Source organism: Saccopteryx bilineata, chromosome 4 (genome assembly GCF_036850765.1).
Source record: "Saccopteryx bilineata isolate mSacBil1 chromosome 4, mSacBil1_pri_phased_curated, whole genome shotgun sequence".
NCBI lineage: Eukaryota > Metazoa > Chordata > Mammalia > Chiroptera > Emballonuridae > Saccopteryx > Saccopteryx bilineata.
The window spans coordinates 6,083,470-6,106,328 of record NC_089493.1 but is presented as its reverse complement, the minus strand read 5'-3'; the positions used below and the strand labels follow the sequence as shown (position 1 = coordinate 6,106,328).

Sequence of the window (22,859 nt, the reverse complement as noted above, 5' to 3'; positions counted from 1 at the left end):
TGGGAGTCAACGACTCTGCGCCAGGAAAGGTGACCGTGGCCATGAGGGTTGCCTGCCGAACAGAGTCGCCCACTCCTACTGCCTAGTTGGAGTCGCCAGTCCTCAAAAGTCTTGCCCTATGGGTGTTGTGGTCTTGTGATGATTTGACCTGTCAGCACCGTTGGGGCAAAAGCCAGCGGACCATGCAGTGGACTCCAGCATGTGTGCTGAGTTGAAACAGACAGGTTAGCCTGACCAGGCGTTGGTGCAGTGGATAGAATGTCAGACTGGGACACAGAGGACCCAGGTTCGAGACCTCGAGGTCGCCAGCTTGAACGCGGGCTCATTTGGTTTGAGCAAGGCTCATCAGCTTGAGCCCAAGGTCACTGGCTTGAGCAAGGGGTCACTCGCTCTGCTGTAACACCTCCCCCCGCCCCCCCCCCCCCGTCAAGGCACATATGAGAAAGCAATCAATAAACAACTAAGGTGCTACAACAGAGAATTGATGCTTCTCATCTCTCTCCCTTCCTGTCTGTCCCTATCTGTCCCTCTCTCTGACCCGCTCTGTCTCTGTCACAGACACAAAGAAAGAAACAGACAGATTAGAAGATGCCCCCTCCATTCCCGAGGTGCTCTGGTATCATGGAAACGATACCAGGGCTGCCGCTGGCATCTAGAAAAATACAATAGCGGTTAAAACCTCAGTTCAAAAACTGGGAAGCACTAACATAGAAGAGGGCTGGGCGGTAGTAGAACAAGCTGTTGCCGCCCTGCGTGCTGGAAGGTTTCGCGTGGTGTCCGCGGAGAGGCCCTCGTCGTCGATTTTTAATTCTTTTGTTACGGCAGTGGGCTCGCGCATGTTTACGGGCCGGTGTCCCTGGGGAGCACGTGAGACTCACTTGTTCCTTTCCTTGGGTTCAGATGACAGCGCTTCCGCGGCGAGTAGCATGGAGGTGACAGACCGCATCGCCTCCCTGGAGCAGCGGGTCCAGATGCAAGAGGACGACATCCAGCTGCTGAAGTCGGCGCTGGCCGACGTGGTCCGGCGGCTGAACATCACGGAGGAGCAGCAGGCCGTGCTCAACAGGAAAGGACCTACCAAAGGTGGGCACTGCACGCGTCCGGGAGGCTCGGTCTCACCGACGAGCCTCCCTCCGGCTGATAACATTGCACTCTCCAACCCTGACCGAGAGGCGAGACTTAGAAAAACAATAGCACGACCTTAGCATCGTCCACATGCATCATACAGAGCAGGACAGTGTGTTCTGGCTTCATGTTGGGGATGTACAGCCCAGAGGGGCACACTTGTAGGGGACCAGTAAATGCTTGGAGGGTAAGGAAAGAACTGTCCACAGTGAGAACAACCGTTTATCCAGATTCTCTGCGATAGAGTTAGTTTGCACATGCACACACCCCCATTGTCTGGGGCCCCTTAGGAGGCTGCCCCCCATTGTCGGGGGGCCCTTAGGGGGCTGCTTCCTAGAAAGTGTTTTGCTAACTCTCGTCTCTTTCTCTGCGCTCATCTTATACTATTGTTTGCTTCAGCCCAGCTAATGCTTAACTGATTCCGGGCCACACGCAGGGGACACGGGAGGGGAAAGGCCCCTCCCTGAGTGGCTCAGAATCCTGAAGTTTGTCACTCACTCCCCCTCCCCACTAGCGAGTGAGCGGGCTCCTTCTGGGCAGAACCTCCTGTTTCTTTTCTGTCTCCTTCCCTGCTGTCAGTCAGCATGTAGCCTTCCAGGGGGTCCTATGCCTAGTGGATTTCTGGCAGATTGAAACACTCACTTCCTTTCCCTGTGGCCCCTGGGAAGGAAACATAAAAAAGCAGTATTTTTTGTTTTAAGTAACTTTGTAGCAACCTTTCTTTTTGAAATTTTGGAAACAAATCGCCTCCTGACAGCTCCTGGCTGACTAGTTCCTACCCTGCTGTCTGCTTTCCACGGATTTGCACGGCTCACCTTTTGCCAGAATGACTTTTCCTCCTGGCCAACCCTAGAAAGCAGAACAAAGTTGCTCTTGGCTGTGAAGTTCCTTCCGTTAAAGCATTTTGAGATTGTGGCATGTAAAATGTCCCCTTAACGTGAACCGTCTTATTTCGTTTGGATTTAACAAATGGTTTCACAGTTCCCGTATTTTCCTTGGAGTCAGGAGAAGGCACTGTCTCACGGAGGACTCAGTTTTTCCTCAGTTCTGCGGAAAAATAATCTATTTCTCTGTCTTTTGGGGCAATCATTACCAGCTCGGCGTGAGATACACACCCTGCGCGATGTTTGCGTCTTGAATAATCCTTTTAAATAATCTTCCTCTCCTTCTAAGTTGCAAAGCGATTAGGGTATTTTAAATAGAGACCGGGATGTTTTAGGTGTTCTTGACCTACTCTGCTTTCCCAAAATAATTCTGATGACTCCTGTATCCTAAAGGGTACATTCAAAGTAGTTGCTTCCTATAAAACTACAGACTTCTACAGCTTCTTTATTTTCAGAAAATTGGGGGGGGGGGAGTGTAGAAATAATACAAGAGGGCTGTCCAGGAGTTATCTTTTTTTGATTAAGAGTCAAGTTTGATTTTTATAAAACTTCTAAGAGAAATCTCTTTTTTTCCCCATGGTTAGAGCTGATGTTTCCTTATAACATTCTTTTCATAAGTGAAAATCAAGGCATAATCATCAGAAGGTCGCATCAAGAAATGGAAAAAAACCACAAGAGAGTCGATGAGGTGGTAGCGTCCCCTGAGTGGAGGGGCCATGGCTGTCCCTGCTTGTCCTCAGTTCACTAGGGGACTCTGGAGCAGAGGGGGGAGTCCCTCATCGTGCTGGGGCTGCTTCTCTGGGGGCATTGCTTTGGCCCCAGCATGTGACCCTCTATCTGGGTAACTGGCGCTTCATAGCCCTGGTTTGGTTGGGGAATCTTCTAGTCAAAACTGATTTTAGGCAAATCTTCTTCAGTTTTTTTCTCTTTCTTTCCTTTCCTTTCTCTCTCTTTCTTTCTTTCTTTCTTTCTTTCTTTCTTTCTTTCTTTCTTTCTTTCTTTCTGAGAAAGGGAGATACAGAGACAGACTTACCCTTCTTCCCACCTGATCCACCCAGCAATCCCCATATGGGGCCAATGTTCTGCCCATCTGGGACCAATGCTTGCAACTGAGCTATTTTTAGCACCTGAGGCAGAAGCTCCATGCAGCCATCCCAAGCACCTGGGGCCAATGAGCTGAAATCAATCCAGTCATGGCTGCAGGAGAAGAAGAGAGAGAGGAGGAGAGAAGGGGGAGGGGGGAAAGCAGATGGTTGCCTTTCCTGTGTGCCCTGACCAGGAATTAAACCTGGACTTCCACACGCCAGGCTGATGCTCTACCACTGAACCAACCAGCCAGGGCCCCTCCTTTGGTCTCTAAAAGGCCACATTATTATGATCACTTTACATTATTCTGGCTTGCCACTCTCATACAGACCTGAACTAGACTGGGCACATGGCATACTAATTTTTAAATGTTTGGTGAATCCTTGTCCCTGAAGGTTAGTTGTCAAGAGCTTTGGGTGCACATCCCTGTGCTGTCCGCCCAGAGGTGGGGATGGCTGTGTCACAAAGGAGTGGGCTGCCTTGGATGGCCGTCAGCACTTAAAGTGCCCAAAGCAGGGGCATGGTGAGTGCTGTGACGGTGGCTGTCCTCATCCTCAGTGTTGGACTGTGTGTTCACTTCGTGGCCTCTGTATGGCCCATGAGGCCAGGAGATAATTCTAGTTCCTCTCTGTGACAGTACTCCCCTTACTGGAAGGGGGTTATCATGACCTCTGATCTTTGACTTACTTGATCATTCTTCATGTGACTTAACTGGTAGAACAGTGAGATCTGTAGCCTCATGAAAATAACTCACTCGTAGATCAAGTTCAAGGCTTCCCGGAACAGGGGAGGACAGTGGCCAACCCCATAAAACGCCTGTGCCCTTAGTTCATGCAGAATGAGCTGTGTCTCGGGCTACCTTTTTAAAATAATGTTCTCCTGTCCCTAGAATGGCCTATTGTACTAATTATCCAACTCTTCTTAGTCCAAAGATACTAGGTCCTAGGATGAATCAGCCTCTACCTAAGCTCCCCAAACTTTGCTAATCTTGTGTTCCTTTTCCTTTTGTATTTTAAAAATTTTTTAATATTGAAAACTGGTTGCCCTCTCATATGTCTTTTTTCCCCCCTCTATTCCAAGTGAGAGGAGAGGAGGGGAGAGAGAGAGAGAGAGAGAGAAAGAGAGAGAGACAGACTCCCGCATGCGCCCCAACCGGGATCCACCCAGTGACTCCCTTTTTGGGGGCCAATGCTCTGCACATCTGGGGCCATGCTCTCAACTGAGCTATTTTTAGCACCTGAGGCAGAGGCTCCACGGAGCCATCCTCAGCACCCAGAGCCAATGTGCTTGAACCAACCGAGCCATGGCTGCAGGAGAAGAGAGAAAAAGAGAGAAGGGGGAGGGGGAGGGTGGAGAAGCAGATGGGCGCTTCTCCTATGTTTCATGACCAGAATTGAACCCAGGACATCCACACCCCAGGCTGACGCTCTACCACTGAGCCAACCTGCCAGGGTATATTATTGTTTCTTTTTTTCTCAGTGTTAGAATGATGATGTTTTTCTTTTCTGTACTTAAAAAAATTGTTTTCATTGATGGGGGAGGACGGGAGAGAAAGAGAAGCATCACCTCATTGTTTTCCTTAGCTGAGCGCTCATTGATTGCCTCCCTACACGCCCCGACTGAGGATCAAACCCACAACCTCAGTGTGCTGGACGGGGCTTCATCCACTGAATGACCCAGCCAGGGCCTCCTTTTTTTTTTAAATCTTTTAATTGGCTTCTAAATGTTCTTTGGTGTATATTCCTTAATAAGCAGAAGAAATTTGTCTTAAAAATTACTCCGTTCTTACCACCAAGTCTGATCCTCGCTGCACTGAGACCAGCCTTGGGGGTCACAGCAAACTTCCGGAGCTGGGGTTGGTTCACGTGTTCTCAAGAAGGCAGGAATCATGATTTGGAGTTAAATAATAGATCCATTGTACACACGCTCAACTGATTTCCATGTTGGCGCTAGGAGGGCATCACAGGATTTGAAATGTAAAATGTGGGTTACAATATACTCATCACCCTGTGCCTGTGGGCGGTCAGCTTTGCTGGGCATTAACCAGTAGTTAATTAACCAGTAGTTCCCATTTCTCATTTTAATTTTGCTGTAATGGCCCTGGCCGGTTGGCTCAGCAATAGAGCATCAGCCTGGCGTGAAAGTCCCGGGTTTGATTCCCAGTCAGGACACACAGGAGAAGCAACCATCTATTTCTTCCCCAACCCCATCTCTCTCTTTCTCTCTCTCTCTCTTCTCCTCCCACAGCCATGGCTCGGTTTGAGCAAGTTGGCCCCAGGTGCTGAGGATGGCTCCATGACCTCACCTCAGGCCTTAAAGTTCCTTGGTTGCCGAGCAATGGAGCAGCGGCCCTGGATGGGCAAAGCATCACCTGATAGGGGGCTTGCCAGGTGGATCCCAGTCAGGGCACATGTGGGAATCTGTCTCTGCCTCCCTGCCTCTCACTTAATAAATTTTTTTTTTAATTTGCTATAATTCGACCACTTGCTTTTTATAAAACTTTAATGTACTCTTGCAAGCATTTTTATTCCTAGCCCTCTTAATGGTCAGAGACTTAATAAATGTAACCAAAAAGCAGAGGCTGATGATGCTGGTAAACAAGTCAGTCCTGTTGTCCCAGGACATGGAAACCTAGCCTCAGAATTTAGCCCAGCGACTGCTGTTGAAGGCCTCTGCTATGCGAACACTTAACCCTGCTGTTTCAAGTAACACTGTAGCTCCCGTTTGTTATTGGCTAGGTGCTGGGCTTTGCAATAGATATTTTGGATATACTAGAGCTCATCTCACCTCTCCACAGTGCTTGGAGGGAGGTATTCATCAGCCGTTTTACAGATGAGAAGCTGCCTCCAGGTAATTGAATAATTTGCTCCAGGTTACCCAGCTGCCCAGAGAAAATCTGGGTCTGGACCCCAAGTCTTGGCTGGACATGTGGACGGGTTCTGTCCACCACCCACGTCGCTTTGCTGTGCACACCCCTCAGTAATATTATTTAAATTTGCATTGTTCAAATCCAGTCAAATATTTAAGAAATGAATAACTATGTGGCTAGAAATGAGAGTTCCTTTCCTCAAGGTTTGATTTGATTTGCAAAGTATCCCAGATACAATAGATTGTATTCAGCATGTGATCATGTGAAATATTATGTTATTGTCCCTTCACAATTTTTATTAGCTAGCTACAACTAGCAAATTAAAATTTTTTAAAGCTCTTTAAGTGAATTTAATTAATGAATAATTAACTTAGTTCTTTATCCTGGTTAACCACAATTAGCAGTTTTTCCCCTCTTTCTCCTTATCTTTTGCCTAGCACATCAGCTAATTACAGTAAATAACTTCTGCTTTCTTCTGCACAGAACACGCTGTAGTTTCTTCTGTTTTTCTCATTACCTGCCCCCTGCTTTAGATAGGGATTCTTCAGTGATTTACAGAAAAAGGGGTTAGTAGGTGCATTCAGTTTTTCAGAGACGAAGGTTGTTTTTAAACTTCGTATAATGAAAATGTTCAAATGTATATAAAAGTAGGAAGAAGGCTACCTCTTTTTTTTTTAACCTGGCTTCATTATTTACCAACATGTAGTCAGTTTTGTTTTCCTTAGTATTCTTCCCAGCCCCCCATTCACTCTGTTTACCCCACTGGGATTATCTCAAGGCAAGTTTGAGACAGCGCATCCTTTGACCACGAAGTAATTCAGTATCTATTTCTAAAGAACAAGGAACCTCTTTTTTTTTTTTAAGTTTTTTAATTTTTTTTTTTCTTTACAGGGACAGAGAGAGAGAGAGAGAGAGAGAGAGAGGGATAGATAGGGACAGACAGGAACGGAGAGAGATGAGAAGCATCAATCATCAGTTTTTCGTTGTGACACCTTAGTTGTTCATTGATTGCTTTCTCATACGTGCCTTGACCGCAGGCCTTCAGCAGACCGAGTAACCCCTTGCTTGAGCCAGTGACCTTGGGTCTAAGCTGGTGAGCATTTTTTTTTTTTTTGCTCAAAAGCCAGTTGAGCCCACGCTCAAGCTGGCGACCTCGGGGTCTCAAACCTGGGTCCTCGGCATCCCAATCCAACGCTCTATCCACTGCACCACCGCCTGGTCAGGCGCTGGTGGGCTTTTTTTTTGTTCAAACCAGATGAGCCCGCGCTCAAGCTGGCGACCTCAGGGTCTCGAACCCGGATCCTCTGCATCCCAGTCTGACACTCTATCCACTGTGCCACCGCCTGGTCAGGCCAAGGAGCCTCTTTTTAAAAACCCACACTACCATTATTACACTCAAAAATGAATGATTACTTAATATCAAATCAGCATTCAGATTTTCCCAGGCATCTAATAAATGACTTTTTATAGCAGCCTTATTGGAATATAATTCACACAGCATAAAACTCACCCTTTTGAAGTGTACAGCTCATTGGTTTTTATTTTTACACCATTGTACAGCCAACCTCGCTATCAAATTTTAGGACATTTTTACCACCCCAGAAAACGCCCCACACCCATTAGTACTCGTTTCCCCTTGCTCCCTCCCTCCACCTTCCCTAGCAACCATTAATTTACCGTCTCCACGGACTTGACTGTGCTGGACATTTCCTGTAAATGGAAGCATGCCATATGAGGCCTTTGGCCACTGTCTCCGCTCACCTGGCATACGTTTTCAGGTTCATCCGTGTTGTAGCATGTGTCCACTTCATTCACATGCAGGCAGTCCCCGGGTCGTGAGCGAGACGGGTTCCGGAGGTTTGCTCTGAAGTTGAATTTGTATGTGAGTTGAAACAGGTACCTTTACCCATTAAATGCAACTTGGATCGAGTTTGTCTTAACATAGTATTTTTTTTTACCTTTCTGTGCATGTAAGTACTTAACCACTTTCAAACCTACAGAAGCTAGCTTGTTTGTAACCCGAGGACCGGGGCTGCCTGTAATTGACTGTAGGGATATGCAACATAGTGTTTCTTCGTTCATCCATTGATGGAAATTTGGGGTGACGATAAATGACTTTTTGCAGTCAGTTCATTGAAAGCTTTCCCCCCATATACATTTCCATTATATTGAATTTTAGGTATTACAGGATTCTTGCACTACTAGACCCAAACCTGAGAATTCAAATAAACAAGCATGGTATCATGGACTGCTTCATCTATCTAGCAAGCAATATATTAAAACTTAATTCATATGCATGCTGATAATTTCAAAATCCCTTTTAAATGAGATAATATGTTACCATTTTGAACCAGCTGATTTCTGGCATAGTAGGTAAGAGGTAACATATCTACATTCTGTTCCATCTCTTGCTCTTTTCACTGTAGAGCATAGAAACCACCCTTGTTCCTTTTACACAGTTGCGTAGTACTCTACTCCACTGTGAGGATGAGCCACCGTTTACGCCAGTCTGTATTGGTGGTCCTTCATTATACAGATAATTTACAAATAATTGTACCTGTGGCGTTTTCTATTTTTACCAGTGTATCTTTAGGCTAAATTCCTGGAAGTGGGATTGCTAGATCCAAGGATAAATGCACCTGTAATTTTGCTAGGTGTTGGTGACAGACAGGAATCTTCCCCAATACTTGGTCAGTTACCTGCTTTGTCTTTTAATTTAGCAAAAGCAGATTGTTTTCTCCAATTCAAAATAGAGGCATATTTTAAATTTTGAAAGAGATAATTAGAAATTCTTGATCCATAATGATTAGATAGGCTGTAGATTTCACACATAATTACATACATAGTTATACTTTGCATTATTGAACTTATTTTTAGGCCTGATGGAAAGTTTTACTTATCAAATATTGCACATTGAGGGTTTTTTAAATTATAATTGAGAGGTGGAGAGGCAAAGAGACAGACTCTTGCATGCGCCCCAACTGGGATCCACCCAGCAAGCCCCTACCTGGTGATCCTCTGCCTATCTGGGGCCATGACTCCATTGCTCGGCAACCAAGCTATTTTTAGCACCTGAGGCAAGGCCGTGGTGTCATCCTCAGCACCCGGGGCCAACTTGCTTGAATGAGCCATGGCTGTGGGAGGAGGGGGGGAGAGAGAGCAAGAGAGAATGAAGGGGGAAGGATGGAGAAGCAGATGGTTGCCTCTTCTGTGTGCCCTGACCAGGAACCCAACCTGGGACTTCCACACACAGGATGATGCTCTACCGCTGAGCCAACCGACCAGGGCCACATTGAGTTGGTAATGCTAGTTGGAGGGGTTTCTTGATCTTAGATTACAACTCAGTATCACTGTCATAATAAGCATTAGTAGATTGGACTAGCTATACTTGAATTTCCATATGTACATCAACTGTAGTTTTGAAAATGGATTATCGCGGATGGTACTTTCTAAAGTCAGGTCACTCCAGTCCTACCATTTAGAAAGATGAAAAAGTATTCATTTCAGACTCCCTTGTGAATGTTTCTAGGCCTGAGGTTCTGAACACCTACCTTAGAGCCAGCGATTTCCGGCGCCAGACCGTGGAGTCAGTTTGCAGGACTTCTGCTCAAGGTAGCGCGTGGGGACCATCTGTGAAATAACGTGCAAAGTCACGCTGGCTACAGAGACCACACCGGTGACCCGTCTCCACCCTGCCTACTGGGCCTGTCCACTTTCATTGTCCACAGCTCTTCTCTTTTCCCTGCCGGTGGGTTGGCGAGTCTACAAGAACCTGCCCGGGTAGCAAAGTCACATAGAAACTCAATATGGCTTTTTAAAACACTCTTCTCACATAAGTTAGGATCATGGATGTCAGAGCAGGAGGAGACAGACGTCCTTGGAGCATTTATAGGCCAAAGCCTCTGCTTTCTGAATTAGGAAAAGGGGCCCAAGGTGTCTTGCCTGTGGGTACACTGAACCTAAAGGAAGAAAAACATAGTCGTGATTCAGAAATGGCAACCTAATGCCTTTTCTTTGAAGAGGGATTTTTGTGAACGAAATGTAATGCAGCCTGATGCACACGTGAGTGCTGAATACCTTCTGTGTGTGGGTGTCATCGCAGGTGCCCCTTCAGGGAGCCTGGGTGGGGGCTGGAGGGGGGGTAGATACGCCCAGAGGCAGGCGACTGGGCCACGGCGTCCTGTGTGCTGACAGTGGTGAGATGACGAGGGGGGAGCCCAGAGGAGGCTCGCCCAGCCTGGCTCAGGGTGCGTGTGCGTGTGCGTGTGCCTGTGTGTGCGTGTGCATGTGTGTGCGTGTGCATGTGTGTGAGAGAGACAGACGCAGGGTCCTGGACCAGGCGCCAGAGGGGACCTGGGTGCCAGATAGTGTCTGTTCGCCCGTCCCAATCCTTCCCTCCTTGCCTTCCGCAGCCAGCTGTCTGTCCCGGAGCCTGACCGGTGTGGATGACACCCACGGGCATCCGTGCCGTCCATCTCCCAGTTAGAATGAGCAGCGGGGGGCCCTAGCAGGGCTGGAAAGGGCGGAGGGGAGGGAAGTCAGAGTGGTTCCCCCTTGGCCCCTTCCACGTGGGGTCTCTCTGCCGGCCGCCCCTCCGTCGGCCCTGTCCCTCCCACGGCCCCGTCTCTCCCACGGCCGTGTCCCTCCGCCTGCCCTGTCCCTCCTCCGCCGGCCGCGTCCTTCCGCCGGCCCTGCCCCTCCGCCCGCCGCATCCCTCCGCCGAATGCTGCTTTGGGAGCAGCAGCCTCTCTCTATACCTTCAGGTTCAGGTGGGTGCCGCCTCTCGGCCCCGAGGGTGGAGGAGTGCGAAGCTGTCAGCCGGGAAATGAGCAGGACGCGTGGGCTGCCGGTGTGGAGTGCCCGCCGCTCAGCGGGGAGACAGTGACCCTCAGAGCAGCACAGCTGTCGCCTCCCCACTCCAGCGGGCAGGTCAGACCAGACCGGACACTACACGGTGACCCTGAGAGAGGGTCAGAGGCGAGCAGTCGGGGCGGCTGGAAGGATGAGGCTGGCGTGAGCCGGAGGTCACTGAGTGCTTGTTGGGCACACTGGACCCCGGTCCGGATATGGGGCTGGGACCCAGTCCTGCCTTGTAGCCCACCCCCCAGGTAGTTCCAGCAGCCCGGGCTGGGAAGCCGCTGATAGAACAGAGGAGATGGGAAGACGGTGGGGGTTTTTGCTGTTGTTTGGGGAGAGCACTGAAGAGTTCGGGTGATTGGTGACAAAAACACAACTGGGCAGAGACCAGCTCACTGACCGTTGTGAGAGGACATTACGACGGGCAGAGTGGCGTGGACACGCAGCAGCCCAGGGCCGGGCGGGGCATCCTTCCGCCCTTCCCCAGGCCGGGTTGGGAAGGGGGGGTGGACGTGCCGTGTGCGTCCCGGCCAGTTGGACAACAAACTGTGTTTCAAGTTGCTACCACACTGCCTGTCACCAGGCTCTCGGAGCTGCTGCCATACTTTGGCGTTTCCACGTTACGTTGGTTCCGGTGACAGCAGGCTGACAGGACCCTGGAGGTCACCCACTAGGGACATGAGGACAGGGTTTGTGAGATGAGCTGGGCAGTCGGTGACAGCGGGACTAGAAGGCTCGGAAGCTCATACACGTCCTGCACCCATTTCCTGGGGCTGCATAACCAGTGACCACAGACTGGGGGCTTAAAACCACAGAAACGTGTTCTCTCCCAGGTCCAGGGGCCAGGAGTCTGAAATCAGTGGCCCTGGGCTGAAATCCCAGGGTTGGCAGGCTGGTTCCCTCTGGAGGCTCGGGGAGGGGGAGAAACTGTCCCATGCTTGTCTCCCAGCTCCTGATGGCAGCTGACCTCGGCTTGCGGACACATTGTTCAGTCTTGGTTGCCGCTAGTGTCACACAGCGTTCTCCTCTCTGTGTGTCTTCACATGGCCTTCTTATACGGACACTGGCCACTGGATTGAGGGTCCACCCTTATTTTAACATGACACCTACCGCTTTGTACATAAGGCCACATTCTGAGGGTCTGGCTGGGCATACATTTGAGGTGGAGGGCACCACGTAACCCAGTTACATGTATTTTTTTTAACCCTGAAACTAAAGTTAAGTGGAGAGAGAAGACGAGCAGAGGTGAAGGGGTGTTTCTTCTGACCCAGGAGGAGGGCTCTGCCCTGGCAGAGAGCGACATTAGCAAGGAGGGCAGGTTGTGTGTGCCAGAGGTGGAAGGACCTTGGCTTTAGAGCTATGGGGCGTCCACTGGGGAGTGCTGGCTCCTGGCTGGGGCAGGTGCTCAGGAAATGAGGAAAGGGGACCTTGGAAAGGGTGGAGAATGGCCCTGAGCTCTGGCCAGAGGGGACTAACCATGGCTTTTCCCAGTTTTTCTTAGGGGGAAAAAAAAAAGAGAGAGAGAGAGGGAGAGAGAAGCCTGCCCCGGCTTTAGAAACTGAACAGTTTCAGTGTGGTAAAAATTTGTCATTCTGTGCCCAGCTCCAACCATCATCCATGCATTTACTCAGTTGTTCAATTCTATTTCTATCTAGTGGTTTCAGAATTGCGTACCCATGGACAACAACTTTACAAACTAGAATACAGTGCTCTGTGTGGTTTTGGTTTTTGCCATCTTAACAGTCTCTGCCCTTTTCCAAATCTATTTAAGTCAGCACCTTTTCTCCCTGCCCCCATCCAAGAGGCTATAAAGTATATTTGTAATAAGTTAGATTCCTTTATCAGAATCTGCAGCCCACTCCATCATGGGGTTCGCCCATCTCCTAACTGATTTTTTATTCGCATGCATTCAAGTTCACTCTGTACTGCAGGAGGCTGTAGGCTTTGACAGATGCATAGTGCCACATTCCACCGCTACAGGAGTATTCAGAAAAGTTGACCACCCCAAAAAATCGCACGCGCGCGCGCACACACACACACACACACACTCTAGCCTCTGGCAACTGATCTGGTTTTTGTCTCTATACTTTTGCCTTTTATACAATGTCATGTAAATGGAATCGTACCCTAGGTAGCCTTTCTGCCTGGCCCCTTTCACCTAGCTGTGTGGATAGGAGACTCATCCACGCTGTTGTGCAGATTGGTTCATTTTTTTTTTTTTTTTCTGAATCGTATTCCACTGTATGGATTTACTAGAGTTTGTCCGTTCACCCACTGAGGGACACTTTGGTTGCTTTCAGTTGTCGGCAATGACGAATAATCCTGCCATTAATATTCAATACAGGTCTTACATAGACGTTAAGTTTTCCAGTCGCTGGGTAAACACCTAGTGTCCCGCAGTGGTGGGATTGTACAGTAAGACTGCCATCTAGCAACTGCCAAGCTGTCTTCCAGAGTGACTCTACAGTTTTGCAGTCCCCCCAGCAGTGAGTGCGTTCCTGGAGCTCTGCATCCTGGCCGGCCATGGGTGTTCTGTCTGGGGTTTTTGTTGTGTTTTGTTTTGTTTTTTGGATTTTAGCCATCCTAATAGGTATACAGAGATATCTCATTATTGTTTTAATTTGCATTTCCCTAGCGACAGAAGATGCTGAGCATCTTTTCATATGCTTATTGGCCATCTGTGTATCTTCTTCGGTGAGGGGTCTGTTTGCGTCTTTTGCCTATTTTTTTTTAATTGGGCTGTTTGTTTTTTTGCTGTGTTTTTAGAGATTCGTGTTTTGTTTTATTTTTATAATATTCCATATACAAATCCTTGATCAGCTATGTGATTTGCAAATATTTTCTCCCAGTCTATGACATTTTCTTTTCATTTTTCTTAACTGTGTCTTTCATGGAGCAAAATGTTGATTAATGTTAATGAAGTCCAAACGATCAGAGTTTTTCTTTCATGGATTATGTTTTTGGTGTTGTATGGGAAAAGTCATCATCAAACCCAGGTCACACAGCTTTCTGCTATTTTTTTTTTTTTTTTAATGTAGAAGTTTGACAGTTTTGTGTTGTACTCTGAGGTCTGTGGTCCCAAAATTTTGAGTTCATTTCTGTATAAGGTGTGAGGCTGGTGTCCACACTCGGTGTTCCAGCACCGCTTGTTAAAAACCTCCGTTGCATCATCTTTGCACCTTTGCCGCTTTTGCCAGCACTGAAAAACATCGGCTCCTTTCTGCAAGAGTTGCCTCAACCAGGGGCGTGGTCTGACTTCCTTTTCTGCTTGTCTTACAGCAAGACCACTGGTGCAGACCTTGCCTTTGAGAACCACCGTCAACAACGGCACCGTGTTACCAAAGAAACCTAGTGGCTCTCTGCCGTCCCCCTCCGGGACCAGAAAAGAAACTTTTGTGCCGGCCACAACCAAAAGGTAAGCACACGGTGCCTTCAATGAACTCGAAAAGTAGATCCATCTCATGTGTTAAAATAAGGACTCTTTTTCTTATTGGAACTTTTTTTTTTTTTTTTTTTTCCCATTTCTCATCTGAGTTAAAGCTTGAAAACGTACAATATCTGGTGTGTTGCTGTAACAAGAACCATATAGATTTATTACTCTGCTTTTTGAAATGTTATCATAGCTGATATTATTTGTGTTTCAGGCGTATAGCATAGTGGTTCGATGTCCAGGTAATTTTCGAAGAGATCCCTCCTCTTAAGTCCATGGCCCACCTGGCTCCGTGCGCAGTGATTACCGTATTACTGACGATATTCCCTATGCTGTATTTTACATCCTTGTAAAATTTAATCAGATTACCTTTGAAATCTCCATACTGAAATTACAGTGTGTCATTATCTTGTATTTTTACTTACAATTCTTTTTTTTTTTTTAAAGACACATGGGAGTGTAAGGACTATGCTCTTCCCGAGTCCACACTTGACACACACACACACACACACACACACACACACGGCACAATTCAGATTCCCACACCAATGGGAATGAAGTCCAACTTCATTCTTAGGCATGTAGATACTCAGTTTTCTCTCTACTGTTTGTTGAAAAAGACTGTCCTTTGCCCATGGTAGTGTCCTGTTGCCCATGCCAGAAATCTTTTGGCTACATACTACACCAGGGGTCCCCAAACTTTTTTCACAGGGGGCCAGTTCACTGTCCCTCAGACCGTTGGAGGGCCGGACTATAAAAAAAACTATGAACAAATCCCTATGCACACTGCACATATCTTATTTTAAAGTAAAAAGACAAAACTGAAATAAATACAATATTTAAAATAAAGAAGAAGTAAATTTAAATCAACAAACTGACCAGTATTTCAATGGGAACTATGCTCCTCTCACTGACCACCAATGAAAGAGGTGCCCCTTCCAGAAGTGCAGCGGGGGCCGGATAAATGGCCTCAGGGGGCCGCATGCGGCCCATGGGCCGTAGTTTGGGGACCCCTGTACTACACAGAGGCTTATTTCTGAGCTGTCTGTTCTGTTCCATTAGTCAGTAGTTTCTGTCTTCATGCCAATAAAGGTACCACACCATCTTGATTACTGTTACTTTGTAGTGTGTTTTGAAATCAGGAAGTGTGAAGCCTCGGACTGTTTCTCAAGTTTGTTTTGGTTATTTGGGGTCCCCTGAGATTTCTTATGAATTTTAGGGTTTTTTTTCTAGTTTTACAAAAATTGTCTTGGAGATTTGGATAGGGATTGCATTGAATCTATAGCCTTTGGGTGATATGGACATTTTAACAATATTAAGTGTTCCAGTCCATGAAAACGGGATATGCTTCCATTTACTTATCTTTTTAATTCTTTTATTTTATTTTTTAGCAGTGTTTTTTAGTTTTCTTATACAAGTTTGTCACCTCCTGAGTTGTTTTTCCTGGTTATTTTATCCTTTTTGATGCGATAGCAAATAGGATTGTTTTATTTCTTTTTATAAAACATTTTATATATTGATTTTAGAAAGAAGAGAGAAAGAGAAAAAAAAGGTGGGCAGAGGAGGCGAGGAGAAGTGGGAAGCATCAAGTTGTAGTTGCTTCTTGTGTGTGCCTTGACCGGGCAAGCCCTGGGTTTCAAACCAGCGACCTCGGCGTTCCAGGTCAACGCTTTATCCACTGAGCCATCAAAGGTCTGGATTATATTCTTAATTTCTTCTTTGGATTACTGTATTTTTCGCTTTATAAGATGCACTTTTTTTCCCCAAAAAAAGTGGAGGGGGAAATTCCCATGTGTCTTATGGAGCAAAAAATACAGTATTTTATTAAATATTTTAGCACATCATTTGGTTCAGAATATTTTTTTTCTTATTATCCTCCTTAAAATCCTAGGTGTGCCTTATGGTCAGGTGTGTCTTATGGAGCAAAAAATATGGTAGTTGTTAGTATTTAGAAGTGCAACAGATTTTTGTGTATTGATTTTTGTATCTGCATCTTTGATGAAATTGTTTATTATTTTTACATTTTTTGTGTGTGAAATCTTTTAGTGTGTTTTTCACATGTAAGATTGTATCATCTGAAAACAGATCATTTTACTTCTTCGTTTCCAATTATTTCCTTTTCTTGTCTGATCGCGCTGGTAGGATCTCCAGTACTGTGCTGAACAGTAGTGGGGAGAGTGGGTATCCTTGCTTTGTACCTGGTCTCAGAGGAAAAGCTTTTAGTCTCTCGCTATTGAATATATTTAGCTGTGGGCTTCTCATATGTGGCTTTTATTATGTTATGGTAGTTTTCTTCTTTTTCTAGCTTGTTGAGTATTTTTAACATTGAAAGGATATTGAATTTTGTCAAGTGCTTTTTCTGCATCAATCAAGACAAAACATTTGTTATTTGTCCTTCATTCTGTTAATGTGGTGTATTACATTGATTCGTTTTGGTAGGGCAAACCATCCTTGCATTCCAAGTGTGAATCCCACTTGGTCATGGTGAATATAATTATTCCAATGTACTGTTTGATTCGATTCAGTCTTACTTTGTTGAGGATTTTTGCGTTGATGTTCACCAGTGATATCGGTCTGTATAGTTTTTCTTGTTGTGTCTTTGTCTGGTTTTAGTGTCAGAGGAGTGCTGGCCTCAGAGCATGAGATTTGAAGTGTTCTCCTTGTCATGGCTTTGGAAGAGTTTGAAGAGGATTGGTATTAATTCCTCTTTAAATTTTGGTAGTACCCTCCAGTGATACCAGCTGGTCTTGGGCTTTTCTTTATTGGGAAATGTTTAATTGTTGCTTCAATTTCCTTCCAGGTATAGATGTGTTCCGAATTTTTGTTTATGATTCAGTCTTGGTAGGTTGTATGTATTGAGGAATTTACCCATTTCCTCTTCTTAAGGTATTGATTTGTTGGCATATATTTGTTCATAGTAGTCTCTTATAATCCTTTTTATTCTGAGATACCAGTTGTGATATCCCCTCTTTCATTTCTAATTTAGTTGAGTTGTCTCTCTTTCTCTTAGTCTAGCTAAAGATTTGTCAACTTTGTTGGCCCAATTTTTTCTTGGTTTTACTGTATTTTTTTTGTTTTTCTATTCTCTATTTCATTTATGTTTGCTGTACTCTTTATTATCTCCTGACTTTGCTAACTTTTGGTTTGCTTTATTTTTCTTTTCTTGCTTTCTTGAGCTGTAAAGTTAAGTTGTTGATTTAAGATTTTTGTTGTTAATGTAAGTGTTTATGGCTATAAATTTCCCTCTCAGTACAGTTTTCTTCACATCCCATAAGTTTTAGTGTGTTTTGTTTTCATTTCCATTTGTCTCCAGATATTTTCTAAATTCTCTAGTAATTTCTTCTCTGACCCATTGGTTGTTTAAGAGTGAGTTGTTCAATTTTAAGATTGACTTTTTAAAGTAGTAAATAGTTAATGAAAAAAAACAAAAACGAGATTCCCTTTTTTCTTGAAGAAAATTGTATTTTATAATTCATACCTCTTTATATTCTTGGAACTTAAATAATATTTTTCAGATAAAAAAATATAAAAATAAAAAATGTAATGTTATTATTTAGCTGCCAATTAGAAATATAACATTTTCCAGACCGAGTGTCCAAGACCCTTGGGTTCTAGTGTGGAGTGGAGGGATGCACTTTCTTTTTTCCTTCTGGCTTTTATGGGCTTCCATGGACATGCATTCCCATCCATTTGGAAGTTGAAAATTTAAACAGTAGCATCTGACAGTTACTCCATGTTTGTAAAGTTCCTACAGATCTCTCACTAGGAGAGAATTTTGAAAACAGAAAGTAACCAGGCACTGTAAATATTAGGATTAAAACAACTTCCATCGTTTGCAGCCATGTAAATTTTTTTTTCTGTGATTAGAGTTCCACATTAACGGCGTTGGGGCAGCTGTGGTGTGGGGATGGGTATATGTTTGTTTTCTTTTCTCTGGGGTTTTTCAGCCCTAGTGCTTAAGAACAAAATCCCCTTTGGAAATTGTCCAGGGCCCCGGTGGTTGTGCTTTGTGTTGCCAATTAAGGCTTCGATTGGGGGCTGGATTTGGACTCCTTGGGAAAAGCTTTGTTTCCATTAGTCAAAGGAGAAAAAGGCAGAAAATCCAGGGAAGACGTTGTAGGTCATACCTTGCTCAGCGGGCAAGGAGGAATCTGACAATAGAAGAACAGTTCCGCGGGTTCCACACAAAGACAAGCGCTCATTCTTTCCGCGCCGAAGTGGGGTTTTACAATAGGGCAGAGCTGTGAGAAAAGAGACCAAGGGAACAAAACCAGTTCAAAGAGAGGGCGTTATTTAAAATCGCTCCACTCGGAGTGTAAGGCGGGGATGGTCAGCAACTCTCGCTTCCAAACAGACAACTGACAGTCCTTTGGGAAAATAGTCGCACTTGTTAGAAAAAACAAGATACTCCGAAGCCAGATTATGTATCATACATGATTTAAAGAATAGAATGAAATCTGCTTTTAGGTGTTCTTTTTTTTTAATGATTATTTCTCTCTCTTTTTTTTTTAATAATTGAGACCCACTGAAATGTAGCTCTTAAATTCATGCTTTGGGTGTGTTCTCAGTAGCAGAATAGAGATGGAAATCGTCTGCTGTGAACAGAGGAAGATGAATTGGCTTCTTCCCCTCTGTCAGGAGCAGTGCCCTCTCCTCTCTGGGTTCAGGTAGTTGACTTCATGTGGCAGGAAAAGACACAACTTTTTTTGATTCGTCAGATTCTTGAAGACCACCAGCCTTCTTCGGAAATTACTTGGTTTTTGCCACAAAGATATGTTTTTAGACAGTAGAAGATAAGAGCATGTCTTAATTATTGAGACATGTGATTTCAATCTGTCAGATTTAGCTCATACCTTATAGCAGTGGTCCCCAATCCCTGGGCCATGGACCAGTACTGGTCTGTGGGCTATTTGGTACCAGTCTGCAGAGAAAGAATAAATAACTTACATTATTTCTGTTTTATTTATATTTAAGTCTGAACGATATTTTATTTTTTAAAAATGACCAGATTCCCTCTGTTACATCCATCTAAGACTCACTCTTGACAGCTTGTCTCGGTCACGTGATACATTTATCCGTCCCACCCTAAAGGCCAGTCCGTGAAAATATTTTCTGACATTAAACTGGTCCGTGGCCCAAAAAAGGTTGGGGACCACTGCCGTATAGGACAAAAGCCAGGTGAGTCTGGGTCCCATGTCGATGCCCCAGTGCTTAGCATAGCGCCCAGTATATGGTCGATGCCTAAGAAGTGTTTATTGAGCGGATAATTGTTTTAATCTAGCGTTAGTCACCCTGGCTGTCATGATATCATCGGAAAGAGCTCTAGTCATGTATAACAGCTACCTGTCAGACTTCTTTTTTTTCTAGTGGAAAAAGTTTGGGATCATTTTGCAAAATATTGGTCACGTACAAAAGTAAGACATAAATGTAACGTATTATGCTCCGTGTTCCCTAAGCATATGGAAAAGGATGGCCACTTTCCTTCTGGTCAGCTATTTCCATGGCAGAAATTTCATTCTGTCTAAAATCTAGTTTACATTGGCAGAAACCATTGAATGCATATCAAAGTATAAAATAAACAACTGTTATGTTTTCAAAACTTAGGTTTTTGGTTTGGGAGGGTGGTAGATAGAGATCAGAAGGAAAAAAGAAGAAATAATGGTATTTATGCATTTCTTTTTTTCTTTTTTTCACAGAAAATGCTAGTTTATTTTTCAGTAGATAGCAGGGTAGAAAGTTTATAGATGCCAGTTGTTTAAATTGTCTAGCCAATCACTCAAACCCCATTTGAAGAATTGCCTTCAAACCTGGGAACCCTGCTTTAAGAGGGATAGTGACAATCTAGAAAATTTTCAGAAGATGACAATGAGGATGTCTTTGTTGTTTGTATTTTTAATTGGATTTATTGGAGTGACATTGGTTAATAAAATTACATAGGTTTCGAGTGCACAGTTCTGTAACACCTCATAAGTGCAACGTACCACGTTCTCAGCCCCCAAGTCAAGTCTCCCTCCCTCACCATTTATCCCTCCTTCTTCCTCTCCTACCTCCCCCCACTCCCGCAGTCTTTAAACTGCTGTGAACTTGCTGTGAACTCCCACAAGGACACCCTAGAGACGCTGAGCCGGGTGCCTGAGAGCCTCGTACTGGGATGATTGGCACAGAATGACCCCTCTCCTCACGTTAGCTGGTTGCTTTTCATCATTGGAAGGTCTTGACCTTTAAGCACAAAGGTTTCTATAATTTTAAGACGTCAATCCCAAACTTCAGAAATGTCATGCTCTCCTAAGATCTGTAATTTCCCTGTCCCCAAATTGAGTGTTCTAAAAATTCACATTTCAACCGTGAGGCACACCCATACTGATCCCAGCGGGAGATTCCGGGGCCGTAATTCAAAGCTTCCTCGGTCACCAGCGGGACTGTGCAGAAAGCCTCTGCACACCTGCACGATTTGGGTCGTTTTGTTTATGTTTGCCCGCTTGTGGGGGGGGGGGGGGGTTCACAAGCCAAATATGCGGTTTTCAAAAGCCTGGCGAGAGAAGGTGCACTGAGGGTGGAAGTTACAAAGGAAGAAGGCCTGCCCGTCGGCCCGAAGGATGGATGCGACCGACAGGAGCTGGAAGGAGGGCGGAGAGTGGACGATGGCTGCCCAGGGGAGCAGCCCCGGGAGGCAGCAGCACCACCCCGAGCATGCGGGCTGAGGCCTTGCTCCGTCCGGCTGTGTTACAGTTGTAGAGGCAAGGACACTGCAAAGTGGCCCAGGGCCCGTGGTCTCGCTGTCCCCTGCCTTCCCCTGCTGTGCACCCTGAAGCCACCCAGACCTCTTCATCTGTCTCTCCCACCCCCTCCCCACAGCACACAGCACCCTAACCAGTCCCTGCTGCATTTCTCTGTCCCTGCTGCCCTCTCCCTGTTCCTTCCTCCCCTGTCCCTGTCCCCCACCCCTGGGTCACCCTGCCACCTCAGGCTCCCGTGGCAGGTCTCAGCCCGCCGCTGAAAAATGTACTGTTACCCCAGGGACCCTTCTCATCTCCTTCCTCGCATGGTGATGTCCTGCACCTCTGTGGTTCGGTGACCACCAGCAGGACGATTCCTGTCCTGGGCTCCCGCGTGGCTCACAAGTTTGCATCATTACCCCCCCCACACACACACACACAAACACGCACACACCTGCACATGCGCCAGACCAGCCCCCACCCCAGTCTGTGCCTCTTCCCGCAGCGCCAGCCCTGGACCGGCACCACCGCCCCCTCTCCTGTCTCCTTCCTTCTAGAGCAGGGCTAGATTAAAGCTCAAGCCGCGTCCTGGGACAGGGTCAGAGAGGGGCACCCCCATCTATTTATTCACCTGGTTCATCCTTTCACTTAATAAATATTTATCAAGCGTCTATACCACAAAGTATACACGACGGACAGATAGGATCTCAAGGGATATAGGGCTGATGGTGAAGATCGTAAAACTTGGCAGGGGTCCCTGTAATACAGTTATGCTCCAAGAGCAACACAGTCAGCCTGCACCCCGCCTGGCTCTGGTGTCCCCTCAGGCCTGTGGACTTCCTGTGTGTGCGCTCTAACGTACTGTGTCATCGCAACAGATTCAAGCCTTTTATCTCTCCCAGAAAGTCAGCCTTCAGAGAGTCTTTCCTGGACATTGCCCCCTGGTCTCCAGCCACGCAGTGACAGGAAAGTGGTTGGGCCCAGAGAGAGTCCACTTCCTGCTGGCTGGCAGTGTGTGGGTTCTTGACTTCGTGCAGGAGAGATTTCACAACACGAGTCCAGGTGATTTTGAGAGGACGTTTATTAAAGCTGGGGACAGTGAAACAAAGGAAGGACTCAGGCTAGAAAGAGCAACAGGAGGGAACCTAGGTGGAGCTCTGCTTTGGCCCTCTAGAATTGTTATAGGAAAGAAGTGAGCCACATGGGGCTGCGTGGACTCACCGAGAAGGAAAACTCACAGTGACAGAAATGAACCAAGGCAGGGCGTCTGTCAGCTCACTAAAAAGTCAAAGAAAAGGGGCCCTAGGAGACAGGTTCAGGGGGTAAACTCAGAATGAGCTGCTGCCACCAGCTACTCCTCTGGTTGCAAGTCTCTGGGGACCCTCAAAGTTTAGAAGAAAGATAGTTCATTCCCGAGAAAGAAAGGCATGGCCTTGCTCCAGAGAGCCTGCGCTGGGTCCTTTGTTTTGAGGGTTCTTATCTGTTTTCTAAAGGTAGGAATCCTAGGAGAGGATCACAATGGAATACTCACTGCCTTTCTAGATGTGTTCTTTAATATGCTGATGTGTCTAAATGAGCTCACAGAGGGACCAGGGTCATTTTCTGGTCAAGCTTTACCTCTATCTTGGATTCACTTGGTTTTAATTGAGTTTTTTGGTTATTTGTTCCCCTGACTTTATTCCATCCTTGGGTTTGGCGGGCACAGATGGCACTAATGGGGTTTCTGTTATCTGTCTCCCTGAGCGGCGGGATTTAAGCTATTTAGTCTCTGGTTAGGGAAGGAGGTGTAAGTCATTTACTCTCAGGTGTCCTTGGTCCGGGAAGATAAGATCTTGCGATTTACTAGCTGGCTGTAAACTGCTCAAATTGTTCATCTAACCATCTGTCTCAGT

At 46.0% G+C, this 22,859-nt stretch overlaps 1 protein-coding gene across 6 annotated transcripts in view; it reads left to right on the top strand.

Annotated features, from left to right (window-relative positions):
- EML1 (EMAP like 1) overlaps positions 1 to 22,859 on the top strand; it is a 172,056-nt gene that overhangs the window by 98,638 nt on the left and 50,559 nt on the right. For all 6 annotated transcript variants that reach the window (XM_066272625.1, XM_066272628.1, XM_066272623.1 and 3 more), the window contains exons 2-3: positions 901 to 1,083; positions 14,101 to 14,236. In XM_066272625.1, the coding sequence (XP_066128722.1) occupies positions 901 to 1,083; positions 14,101 to 14,236 (319 nt within the window). The remainder of the gene's footprint in view (positions 1 to 900; positions 1,084 to 14,100; positions 14,237 to 22,859) is intronic.